The 13,208-nt window shown below is 45.0% G+C and overlaps 2 protein-coding genes across 3 annotated transcripts in view; both read right to left on the bottom strand.

Moving 5' to 3' along the window:
- Positions 1-13,208, bottom strand: part of cntn2 (contactin 2) — a 90,583-nt gene that overhangs the window by 49,910 nt on the left and 27,465 nt on the right. For both annotated transcript variants that reach the window (XR_015128994.1, XM_086291025.1), the window contains exons 2-3: positions 6,075-6,149; positions 101-242 (exon numbers count right to left, since the gene is read on the bottom strand). Coding sequence is in view for 1 of the 2 variants with exons in the window: in XM_086291025.1 (XP_086147151.1) it covers positions 101-242; positions 6,075-6,141 (209 nt within the window). In the remaining variant the exon portion in view is untranslated. The remainder of the gene's footprint in view (positions 1-100; positions 243-6,074; positions 6,150-13,208) is intronic.
- Positions 9,494-11,332, bottom strand: LOC147329735 (E3 SUMO-protein ligase ZBED1-like). Its single transcript, XM_086290872.1, has 3 exons — positions 10,494-11,332; positions 10,046-10,196; positions 9,494-9,940 (listed from the first exon to the last, which is right to left on the bottom strand). Exons 1-3 carry the CDS (start codon positions 11,330-11,332, stop codon positions 9,494-9,496), a joined length of 1,437 nt encoding a protein of 478 aa, XP_086146998.1.

A 13,208-nucleotide genomic window follows, 5' to 3' on the forward strand; every position in this document is an offset into this window, starting at 1 on the left:
TTTAATATAGGAATCAAAGTAAGTACCCTAAAACAAACTTAGAAGACCAACTCATTTTATAAAATGTGGGCTCCACAGGGAATGAGTGTGTAAGACTCACCTATAAGCAGCAGCTGGATTTGCTCTGGCCTGACAGCTCAGGGTCACTTTGCCTTCAGTCAGGCCTTCAGGGTAAATTAAACTGCTCGGCTGTTCTTCAAACACTGGCCCGCTGTCATGACCTGCCACACACACATCTCCACCTGGAACCAAAATAACAATGATAACATTATAAAAACACCCAGCACGCCCCTGCGGGCAGTTTACCCTTCAAGCTCGGGTCCTCTACCAGAGGCCTGGGAGCTTGAGGGTCCTGCGCAGTATCTTAGCTGTTCCCAGGACTGCGCTCTTCTGGACAGAGATCTCCGATGTCATTCCCGGGATCTGCTGGAGCCACTCGCCTAGCTTGGGAGTCACCGCACCTAGTGCTCGATTACCACGGGGACCACCATTACCTTCACCCTCCACATCCTCTCGAGCTCTTCTCTGAGCCCTTGGTATTTCTCCAGCTTCTCGTGTTTCTTCTTCCTGATATTGCTGTCATTCGGAACCGCTACATCGATCACTACGGCCGTCTTCTTCTGTTTGTCTACCACCACTATGTCCGGTTGGTTAGCCACCACCATTTTGTCCGTCTGTATCTGGAAGTCCCACAGGATCTTAGCTCGGTCATTCTCCACCACCCTTGGGGGCATCTCCCATTTTGACCTCGGGACTTCCAGGTTATACTCGGCACAGATGTTCCTGTACACTATGCAGGAACATTGGTTATGGCGTTCCATGTATGCCTTGCCTGCTAGCATCTTGCACCCTGCTGTTATGTGCTGGATTGTCTCTGGGGCATCTTTACACAGCCTGCACCTGGGGTCTTGCCTGGTGTGATAGACCCCAGCCTCTATGGATCTTGTGCTCAGAGCTTGTTCTTGTGCTGCCATGATTAGTGCCTCTGTGCTGTCTTTCAGTCCAGCTTTGTCCAGCCACTGGTAGGATTTCTGGATATCAGCCACCTCCTCTATCTGCCGGTGGTACATACCGTGCAGGGGCCTGTCCTTCCATGATGGTTCCTCGTCTCCCTCCTCTTTCTTGGGTTTCTGCTGCCTGAGGTATTCACTGAGCACTCGGTCAGTTGGGGCCATCTTCCCAATGTATTCTTGGATGTTCCTTGTCTCATCCTGGACTGTGGTGCTGACACTCACCAGTCCCCGGCCCCCTTCCTTCCGCTTAGCGTACAGCCTCAGGGTGCTGGACTTGGGGTGAAACCCTCCATGCATGGTAAGGAGCTTTCTTGTCTTTATGTCAGTGGCTTCTATCTCCTCCTTTGGCCAGCCTATTACCCCAGCAGGGTACCTGATCACGGGCAGGGCGTACGTGTTGATGGCCCGGATCTTGTTCTTACCATTCAGCTGACTCCTCAGGACTTGCCTGACCCTCTGCAGGTACTTGGTGGTTGCAGCCTTTCTAGCGGCCTCTTCATGGTTCCCATTCGCCTGCGGGATCCCCAGGTACTTGTAACTGTCCTCTATGTCTGCAATGTTGCCTTCTGGTAGTTCAATCCCCTCAGTTCTGACTACCTTCCCTCTCTTTGTTACCATCCGACTACACTTCTCCAGTCCGAACGACATTCCAATGTCATTGCTGTATAGCCTGGTAGTGTGGATCAGTGAATCGATGTCTCGTTCACTCTTGGCATACAGCTTGATGTCATCCATGTACAGGAGGTGGCTGACAACTGCTCCGTTCCGTAGTCGGTATCCGTAGCCAGTCTTGTTAATGATCTCACTGAGGGGGTTCAGGCCTATGCAGAACAGCAGTGGGGACAGAGCATCTCCTTGGTAGATCCCGCACTTGATGGTGACTTGTGCTATGGGCTTGAGGTTGGCCTCCAGTGTTGTCCGCCACATCCCCATTGAGTTCCTGATGAAGGCTCTCAGGTTCCTGTTGATCTTATATAGTTCTAGGCATTCCAGTATCCAGCTGTGGGGCATTGAGTCATAGGCCTTCTTGTAATCAATCCAGGCAGTGCACAGGTTGGTCAGTCTGGTCTTGCAGTCTCGGCTGACTGTTCTGTCTACCAGTAGCTGGTGTTTTGCGCCTCTGGTATTCTTGCCAATTCCTTTCTGTGTCCCACTCATGTATTGAGCCATGTGCCTGTTCATCTTAGCCGATATGATACCTGATAGGAGCTTCCATGTAGTACTGAGGCAGGTTATTGGTCGGTAGTTGGAGGGGACCGGTCCCTTCTTGGGGTCCTTGAGGATCAGGACCGTTAGCCATTCCGGGTGTCTCTCGTTAACTAGCAGCTGGTTTATTTGTGCTGCCAGACGCTCGTGGAGTGCAGTCAGCTTCTTTAGCCAGCAGGTGTGAACCATATCAGGGCCTGGTGCTGTCCAACTCTTCACACTGGAGACCCTTTCTGGGATATCTGCCACTGTGATGGTTACTGGACCCTGTTCAGGGAGGTCGCTGTGGTCTGCCCTCAGGTCCACTAGCCACTTAGCATTGCCGTTATGGGTTGTGGCCTTCTCCCATATGCTCTTCCAGTATTGTTCTGCCTCCAGCCTTGGTTGTGCTGTTCTCATATTGTTCCCCTGCCACTGAGAGTACACCTTGGCTGGTTCCATGGAGAACAGCTGGTTTATTCTCCTGCCTTCTATCTCTCTGGTGTACCTCCTCAAGCGGCTGGCCAAGGCTGTGAGTCTTTGCTTGGCAGTTTCCAAGGCCTCAGGTATGGACAGCTTGCTGTATTTCTTATGCACCTTCTTTGTCGCACCTTTCTGCAACTCCGTTAGTTGGCTAACCTCCCTCCATGCTACTTTGAGCTTGCCCTCTAGCCTCCTTCTCCATGGAGGGTACTGCCCATTGTGGCTGTTCAACTTGTAGCCAAGCATCTCACTGATCACTGACCGTATTGTAGATCAGCTTGTTAGTGTCGGTAATCGTGGTTGTAGGTATTGTCCGTAGTGCTGCATTAACATCATCTAGCAGACCTTCTGAGGGTACTTCACGTAATCTCGGTAACCGGCTACGGGGGATCCAAGTTTCAAGCTTGGCCATTATCCTATTTTTCAGGTCAGTTCCTCTCGCACTCAACGATCCTTCTCCTATCGCCCCAGGCAGGAATCTAACCACTACGCTATCCAGCTATATATATATATATACACACACACACACACACACACACACACACACACACACACACACACACACACACACACACACAGAAATGTCTCTTTCCAAAATAAAAGCTATACTATACGCTTCTTCTGGGCTATATTCTCAGCAGCATATTAAACATATCAGGTCCCCATAAGGAGAATCATGTGCTAACGGCTGTCTAAATGACTCGGGTAAAGTTTGTAGCATGCGTGCTTGTTGTTTTTGTCTGCTTCCACTTGTCTTTGCACTAGGATGATGTCAGCGTAAATGTGCAGTCATATTCGTTGTGTTCCCACTAGTGCTGTCAGCGTAAATCTCGTTGAAATGACGTTAACGCCACAACACGGCAAATCTCCGTTAACGAGCTACCGCGGATCACCCCGTGCATGGGGCTGGACGGCCAACACGTTAACGAGCTAACTGCGCTAACACACTAGCTCCCACCCATGTAATTGAGCATTGTGTGGCACATCCAACATACTGTTTTACTTTAGTCCATGACGCGCTTACCTTCAGGGTCATACGTCACATGAAGACCAAAATAGTTCCAAACGCCAGATCTGAATTAGGATGGGGGAGGTTCAATTTGCCATGTTGCAAGGAGAGCTTAACTTCTGTCTCGCTAGCTTGCCCTGCGCTCAGTGAATCTGAAATCGACTGCTCCGCTTAGGCTGCACTGTCGAGTGCAGATCCACTGAGCGCTCAACACAGACAGCATCGTCAGAAGAAAAGTTGATAAAATAAATTAAAAATTTTGTATTGTTCGATACATATGCGTACCGAACCGAAAGCACTGTATCGAACGGTTCAATATCAATACGAATATCGTTGCACCCCTAATATTTATATATATATATAGCAGCAGTGATCAGTGAGATGCTGGGCTACAAGTTGAACAGCCACAAGGGGCAGTACCCTCCATGGAGAAGGAGGCTAGAGGCTAAGATCAAGGTAGCACGGAGGGAGGTTAGCCAACTATCGATCGGAGTTGCAGAAAGGCGCGATGACGAAGGTGCCTAGGAAGTACTGGAAGCTGTCCACACCTGAGGCCTTGGAAACTGCCAAGCAACGACTCACAGCCTTGGCCAACCACTTGCGGAGGTACACCAGAGAGATAGAAGGCAGGAGAATAAACCAGCTGTTCTCCATGGAACCAGCCAAGGTGTACTCTCAGTGGCAGGGGAACAATATGAGAACAGCACAACCAAGGCTGGAGGCAGAACAATACTGGAAGAGCATATGGGAGAAGGCCACAACCCATAACGGCAATGCTAAGTGGCTAGTGGACCTGAGGGCAGACCACAGCGACCTCCCTGAACAGGGTCCAGTAACCATCACAGTGGCAGATATCCCAGAAAGGGTCTCCAGTGTGAAGAGTTGGACAGCACCAGGCCCTGATATGGTTCACGCCTGCTGGCTAAAGAAGCTGACTGCACTCCACGAGCGCCTGGCAGCACAAATGAACCAGCTGCCAGTTGACGAGAGACACCCGGAATGGCTAACCGAAGGCCGGACAGTCCTGATCCTCAAGGACCCCCAGAAGGGACCGGTCCCCTCCAACTACCGACCAATAACCTGCCTCAGCACCACGTGGAAGCTCCTGTCAGGTATCATAGCGGCTAAGATGAACAGGCACATGGGTCAATACATGAGCGGGGCACAGAAAGGGATGGGCAAGAATACCAGAGGCGCAAAACAACAGCTACTGGTAGACAGAACAATCAGCCGAGACTGCAGGACCAGACTGACCAACCTGTGCACTGCCTGGATTGATTACAAGAAGGCCTATGACTCAATGCCCCACAGCTGGATACTGGAATGCCTAGAATTGTACAAGATCAATGGGACCCTAAGAGCCTTCATCAGGAACTCAATGGGGATGTGGCGGACAACACTGGAGGCCAACCTCAAGCCCATAGCACAAGTCACCATCAAGTGCGGGATCTACCAAGGAGATGCTCTGTCCCCACTGCTGTTCTGCATAGGCCTGAACCCCCTCAGTGAGATAATTGACAAGACAGGCTACGGATACCGACTACGGAACGGAGCAGTTGTCAGCCACCTCCTGTACATGGATGACATCAAGCTGTATACCAAGAGTGAACAAGACATCGATTCCAAACGAGGAGATAGAAGCCACTGACATCAAGACAAGAAAGCTCCTTACCATGCATGGAGGGTTTCACCCCAAGTCCAGCACCCTGAGGCTGTACGCTAAGTGGAAGGAAGGAGGCCGGGGACTGGTGAGTGTCAGCACCACAGTCCAGGATGAGACAACGAACATCCAAGAATACATCACGAAGATGGCCCCAACTGAAAGCGTGCTCAGTGAATACCTCAGGCAGCAGAAACCCAAGAAAGAGGAGGGAGACGAGGAACCATCATGGAAGGACAGGCCCCTGCACGGTATGTACCACCGGCAGATAGAGGAGGTGGCTGATATCCAGAAATCCTACCAGTGGCTGGACAAAGCTGGACTGAAAGACAGCACAGAGGCACTAATCATGGCAGCACAGGAACAAACACTAAGCACAAGATCCATTGAGGCTGGGGTCTATCACACCAGGCAAGACCCCAGGCTGTGTAAAGATGCCCCAGAGACAATCCAGCACAGCTAAGATACTGCGCAGGACCCTCAAGCTCCCAAACCTCTGGTAGAGGACCCGAGCTTGAAGGAATGACCATCCGCAGGGGCAAGTGGGGAATTTTTAAATTTTTTTAATATATATATTTCTGTGCTCACAAATGATAAAATCTCTAATAAAATATTATTTTTTGTGTGTGTATTTAATTAGGAAATAGTAAGTGGAACCCCCCAAAAGACGTTTCTGTTACCGAGACTAGATAAAATATTTATAATCTTGAAAAGTGGAACTTACCAACAGCAGTCATCAGGGCCACTGAGCTGAGGGTCAGGAGACAGACCAAGAGCCACATTTGGACCATAAACAGATCTGAAGCAGAAGGAAAACCATTCAGACAGGACATGTAGGTATGCAATTTATGCTAAAAAGATAACAAGACTGCTTTAACGAAAGCACCAACAGGAAATTCCATCCAGAGACAGAAAACCATTCAGGTCTCTTTACGGTCACAAATTAGCCTCACAAGTTCACCTTTGGACTGTCAAAGGATGTCTTAATATCTTGAGGACGGTGCAGGCACACAGAGAAATTGAAAACTCTACAGATAAAAGACATAAAATAATACCTGTGGTTGCCAATTCTACCTGTTAGCCTACCAGTAGATGCACCAATGGCATCCATTTCAAAATCCTAGGTGCACAAGGTAAAACTTGAAGTCTGATCTTAAGGATCAAACATAGATCAGATGAAACTAGACCGTACACTCCATTCATATAAGCCAAGCACACTGAAAGACCAACATTGTTTTCATGGCCGTGGATGGGGACCTGTAGTGTTGGATTATTTTTCAGGAGCTGGGTTTGAACCCTTAGTTCCAGTGAAGGGAACTCTTAACGCTTTAGCATACTAATACATTTTGTACAATGTTATGCTCCCAACTTTGTGGGAACAGTTTGGGGATAGCCCTTTCTTCTTCCAACATAACTGTGCATCATTGCACAAAGCAAGGTCCATAAAGACACAGATGTGTGAGTTTGGTGTTAAAGAACCCTGACCTGACCACAACCTGATAGTGAAACTTTGGCCTCCTTGTCCAACATTAGTGTCTAACCACACAAACGCAGTTGTGAAAAAATCAGAAATTCCCATAAATATACTCCAAACATTGTGTAAGGCCTTTCTAGAAGGTTTGAAGATGTCATAGCTGCAAAGGGTGGGCCAACATCACATTAAAGCCTATGGAATGGAAATGGGACATTACTTGAGTTAATATTGTATGGTCTTAACCTCACAATACAAAGCAGCTTGACACAACTGTTGTTGTGGGCTGGTGATATATGAACACAACTGAATTGAATACACGTGTGAAGGCAGATGAGAAAATGCTGCTTCTTCTAACCAGGTAGCGTTGTTTAACTTGGTTTGGCAAAGAACAGAAACTTCAGTCTCCCAGGTAACAGCCCTGTGTTTGATCCCTTCATCCAACACTAAAACAACATTCACTTCAATAAGGAGAACTCATTAGGAGGACTTGACTGATAGTCACTTGATATATTTTTGGTTGATATTTGAATAATCTTCAGTTTTCTGGGTCAGGGAAGGAGATTCTCGTTCAAGTTATTACAGTACATGGCCGATTCCATTGATCGAACTGTTAAGGACTTTGGATTAAAGTTGCCCTTTTGAAAAAATATGTGGGGATTCTTTTGCAGCTCAAATTTCTGTGAGTTTAACTGTGTTTTGTCCTCAGATCATGTCTTATGCATGTGTATCCCATATGGAAAAGAAATAGTAAAAACTTCTATGATTTACTCATGAAAGTGGCCACTTTCTCATTACTTTCATATATTGTTTTAGTAAGTATCCAAAACATACAAGTTTCATTTATATAATTTTTCAAGGGATCTTATATCTGTTTTCACTCTTGTATGCTTTTCATACAAGTTTCACACAAGACAGATAAAAGCTTTATAAGATTTATATATATATCTTTTCCATATGGGATGGATTTGTCCTGAGGTTGACCTTTACAAGAGCCCACACTATGAAATTACTGTCTACGTCTCTGCTCTGTGTGTATCCCTTTGCTTTGGGAGTGGCACATCACAACCAGAACAAAAAGGTAATTTTTTTATTAATTTCTTTTGATATTTTAGACTAAAACAACCCAAGGGTCTAAATGAAAGCTGCTTTCAGTGAGTATCAAGAGACTTGTCTTCAGCTTCTAACAAGCAGCTGATTTCACAATTACAGATCAAGATCTTTCTTAGATTGTTAGGAGATTATCTCGTTATGGTGTCCATTAAACCTTTCCATTTTCTGGACAATCTGGCATAGTGTGTTTTTTTCTTAGTTTTATCAGTGAGGAAGAAACAAGTGCTGCAACTGCACATCAGAGTGATGAACTGTTGCTCCCAATCAATGTGGTTAAGGCAACACATGATGTGATGTCAAATTCAGCTGGCGACACAAGCAATGCGGTGAGCTTAATGGAACTGTTACAAGACCAAACAATTTGAAGTCCATCGTTCTATAGTAAGCATGATTATTCGTCAGTGTCAAAAATTCAAGACAGCTTCCCATCAGCAGTCCCAGGAGTGGATGTCCCAGCAAATGTATACCACGGTCATGCTGTGCATTGCTCAGAAACACTACAAAATCCAAACAACACATCTTAGCCAACTAAGACTCTACAGTTGCCATGTTAAATTTTAAACTTTGTCCGAATAAATACTAACCTCACAATACAATACTTTGTCCGAATACTAAACAAGTATAGCTTGTTTGGAAAGGTTTGCAGGAGGGAGCAGCTTATCTCCAAAAGTAAAATGGCAGCATGGCATAGGTTTGAAAAGTTGCATCTGAACAAACCACTATACTGGCACAATGTCCTTGGAACAGATGGCAATGGTGCAGAGTGCCATGTTTAGTCCCACCTTTCTGGTGGGAAGGAGCTTGACCCAGTGCGTGAGTTAATAAGAAATACTGACTACATTTAGTTGGGCTGACCTCAAAGCACAGCTCGGGTTCTAGAGCCAGTATCATGGCGAGGGGCGGTTTCTGTCTCGAGTGAGAGGTGAGAGGCAGCAAGCAGGGGTAGGTATCATAGTGTCCTCTCGAGGGCTGGGTATCGTCACTGATTTCTAGAATCGATTCGATTCACAAGGTCCCGAATCGATTTGATCCACGATTCGATTCGATTCAATTCAATTCGATTTTGAATCAGTCTGAAATATTATTATATGAACCATAATATATATAAAATTATGATTGTTCACCTTGTATATGTACTGTCAAAAGAACCCTCTAAGCCTTGTGAATGAATTACATAAATTTCAAAATTAAGAGCAGATACTAAAGCAGTTACAATAATGTAATTTTTAATTAACATCAGTATATATTTATTTTCATACATACATTAACAATAGTGGATCAGGGATCCAGTGCAAATAGAACATATCTTTTGTAAACATCAGTAACGCCTCAGAGAAATAGTTTTGCTGTTCGTGTCTCACACAGCTTTCCTGAAATCCACTCTTGTGTTTTGGAGACACACAGTATAACACAGCGTGTACAAGTGAACTGACAGAAACTGACCGATCACAAAAGGAAAAACTGCCTTTTAAAATACTTCAAAAAATGAAAACATACTGAACAGTATTGTAAAACCTCTGTGAAACTCTTGCAATTTAGCCTCATTTATAACTACCCCCTCACTTCTTTGAGACTGTAAGGTTTTTCTGCAAGAAGAGAAGCTGGTCTACATGTTGTGGAGTCAGGCAGCTCCTTTGTGCGGTAACAGTGTCACCAGCAGTTGAAAACACTCGTTCAGAAGGAACACTGGTCCCAGGTATGGAAAGATACTGCTTTGCTTGAAGAGCCAAAAGCGGATACTCCCTTTCATGGTCCCTCCACCAGATCAAAGGATCCTCAGAAAGTGCAACAGGCTCAACGCCCCTGTATCGATTCACTTCTTCCTTTGCCTTCTGAGTTGGTGTTTTCTGTGGCGCTGTGGTTTTTGTTGAGTAGGCGGGCCCAAGGAGAAAAATTAATGCAGAGTCCTTTGACCTCTTAATTGGAGGGGCATAATCCACTTCATCAACACCATCAAGAGAGATGTCAGGGACAGTTTCTTCAGATGCGTCACCATCAGACTGTCGCTGTAGAAAAATGAAAACTTAATTAATAAAGAAATTACTATTTATATTCTAACTCGAGTAGTGCAAAAAAACCAATAATTTTTTGTTTTTGTTTCTGTAACTCACAATAGCTGTGTCCACGTTCTCCAAACCTGCTGCTTCCAACACCAACTGAGAGAATGTGTTGTTACAGGTCTCTTTGGACAAGAATGGCAGGGCCTTAAAGCGAGGATCTAATGCTGATGCAATGTACAGCTTGTCCTTTAGGGCCACATATCTTGAAAAGAGATTTTGCACATTTAACTCAGTTTATTATGTTGGATATACATGTGCATGGTTACATACACTCATGCAAGATCAGAAACATTAATATACGACTTTGTTTCCATAATTTATATATAAACATCTATAGATAGATAGATATAAAATCAAAAGGCCTATTACTGGACAAGAGGGCTTAACTAACATTTTTATAATATATATATTTTTTCACTATAATAAGAATTTTCATGTAATATATGCATCCATACAGTTGCACTCATTCATGGCATACACACACAATTCATAAGCATACCTTGACTCCAAGTTGTCGTATACAGCAGTCTTGAGGTCTTTAATCAGTGAGGAGTCGTGAGAGACACTGATCCTCTTCTCCAGCAGCTGTGCATGCAGAGGTGCAATGATGGAAAGGGTCGGGGACTTTTCTTCAGACATAACCAGTGTGGCTGCTTTCAGCGGCTTCAAAGCTTTCACTATATCTTCTCCATGAGTTATGTCAGCCTCTGTAAGACTACAGCGATTACTGTCACTTCTCCTCACTTCAGGTGAGAGTAGAGCTGCAGAGATTGCTGGTTGTTGCTCCAGGAAGCGTTCCAGCATCTCCAATGTGCTGTTCCATCTGGTCACCCCATCAGTCACCAGCTTATGGGCAGGTAGATTCAGTATCTTTTGCTTCTCTTTAAGCTTGCGACTTGCAACAGTGCTGCGATGAAAAAAGGATGCTATGCGTCTCACTCGGCCAAGCAGCTGCGCAACAGCTGGAACTTTCAGTCCTGCTTGTGAAGCTAAATTGAGTGTGTGGGCAAAACAACCAATGTGCAACCAGCCCGTTATTTCCACAGCTCGCACCATATTTGCAGTATTGTCAGTTACGATGACTGGATTTTTGTTTGTAAGCTCCCATTCTTCGATTGCTTTGAACATAATTTCAGATAAATTAGCTGCTGTGTGGCTTGCTTCAGTGGTTCTTGTCTGTGAGACATGAGACACGAGTCTCCACTCCTGGTCGATATGGTGTGAGGTGATAGTCAGGTAGTTATCTGTTGCTCTGGATGTCCAGCTGTCACAGGTTATAGCGACTCTCTCTGCTGACGTGAGTGAGGCTGTAACATCGTGTTTCACTTTTTCATACATGTTTGGGATTACCACTTCACTCAAATGTTTGCGTGTTTGTAAAACATAGCGTGCTTCTAGCGTATTAATGAGGTTTTGGAAGCCATCATTTTCAACAACGCTGTACGGACGTATATCTTTACATATGAAAGTTGCCACAGACTGGGTTATTTTTTGGGCACGTGGAGAAGTGGATGCCAACTTCACTGCAATGCCTTCAATGCCTTTTCGAGTGAGCGTTGCTTGGTGTCGGCCGTTTTTGCTAGCGGGATATCTGGATGATGCCTCGTTAAATGATTTCTGAGATTTGTGGTATTTCCACAGTGCTTTACCTCCATTTTGCACATCTTACATACGGCTTTGCTTTTGTCCGGCTCTTCACTGTCTTCACAGTTCTTAAGGTCAAGGTCAAATTTATTTATATAGCACATTTCAAACAGCCGATGCTGCACAAAGTGCTTAACAATATAAAAATGGTATTAAAAAGCAACAATGTAATACAATAATAACAGTAAAAAACAATAATAGGACAGTAAAAGAATTAAAACAATAACTAAACTAATTCAAATAAGACCAGAATGCTTGGGTCATAGTGTGTTAAAAGCCAGGGCATAGAAATGTGTCTTTAGTAAAGATTTAAATTGATCAAGTGTTTGTGCAGATCTAATATTTAGGGGGAGACTATTCCAAAGTCTGGGACCTGCCACAGAGAAGGATCTATCACCACGGGATTTGAGGTCAGTCCGTGGGATGGACAGCATTAGTTTTGAGTTGGACCTCGTGGTTTGTCCTGGAGCACAAACAGAGAGGAGCTCAGACAGGTAAGGAGGGGCTCGGGCATTAAGTGACTTAAAAACAAAAAGTAGAAGTTTAAATTGGATCCTATAGGAGACAGGAAGCCAGTGTAGAGAAACTAAAACTGGGGTTATATGCTCTCTCCGTTTGGTACCAGTTAGCAGGTGAGCAGCTGCATTTTGGACCATCTGAAGACGATGGATGGAGGCCTGATCTAGACCATAACACAATGAATTGCAGTAGTCCAATCTGCAAGTAAGGAAAAGGTGAATAACACGCTCAAAGACGTTAGCCGGGAGGTATGGCTTTACCTTGGCTAGCTGTCTTAACTGAAAGAAGCAGGACTGAACTACTGCACTCACCTGCTTATTCAATTTAAAAGAACCATCAATGTAGACACCGAGGTTTTTTACATGTGTTTTACGATACGAGGAAAGGGCGCCCAGAGTGCTGTCGATATGATTCAAGTTGCCAAAATGACAACCTCAGTTTTATTTTCATTTAGCTTTAAAAAATTTAATGACAACCACTGTTTGACATCATCAAGGCAGCGTAATAAGAGCTGGGGATGGTCTGACCCTGCTTTTAAAGGTAGATAAATCTGCAAATCATCAGCAAAACAGTGAAATGAAATGCTGTACCGCGAGAAGATGGAGCCCAATGGCAACAAATAGAGTGCGAACAGGGCAGGACCCAAAATGTGTTGCCAGACATCTGCCTTTAGGCTCGGTGGCACATTCTCGGGAGTAGCCATGATGGTTCATGCGTCCAGGTCACTTAACTCTCGCGTGACTTCCTCATGTTAACCGCTTGCAAGTTTCATACGCGGCAAACTACATATGTATAGAAAAAATTGATTTCAGGATTTAATGAATCGATATCGTTTTATTCCAGTTAGAATCGATTTTAATCGATGAATCGACTTTTTAAACCCACCCCTAATCCTCTCAGTGCCTATACACTGGGGGCTTTGGTAGTAGACGGACAAGTTGTGTTTCCGTGTCTTTGGGTTAAGGATTTGGTCCAAACTATTGTTTGTGTTTATGTGTCAAATGACACTACAGAGTGCACAGCTTGGAGTCACTGGGTGGTGTGCTCGAGG

This window comes from Aulonocara sp. 'chitande type north' Nkhata Bay, linkage group LG5 (genome assembly GCF_057382095.1).
Source record: "Aulonocara sp. 'chitande type north' Nkhata Bay isolate Kocher_YH1m ecotype deep benthic linkage group LG5, A_spYH_male_GT1.1, whole genome shotgun sequence".
NCBI lineage: Eukaryota > Metazoa > Chordata > Actinopteri > Cichliformes > Cichlidae > Aulonocara > Aulonocara sp. 'chitande type north' Nkhata Bay.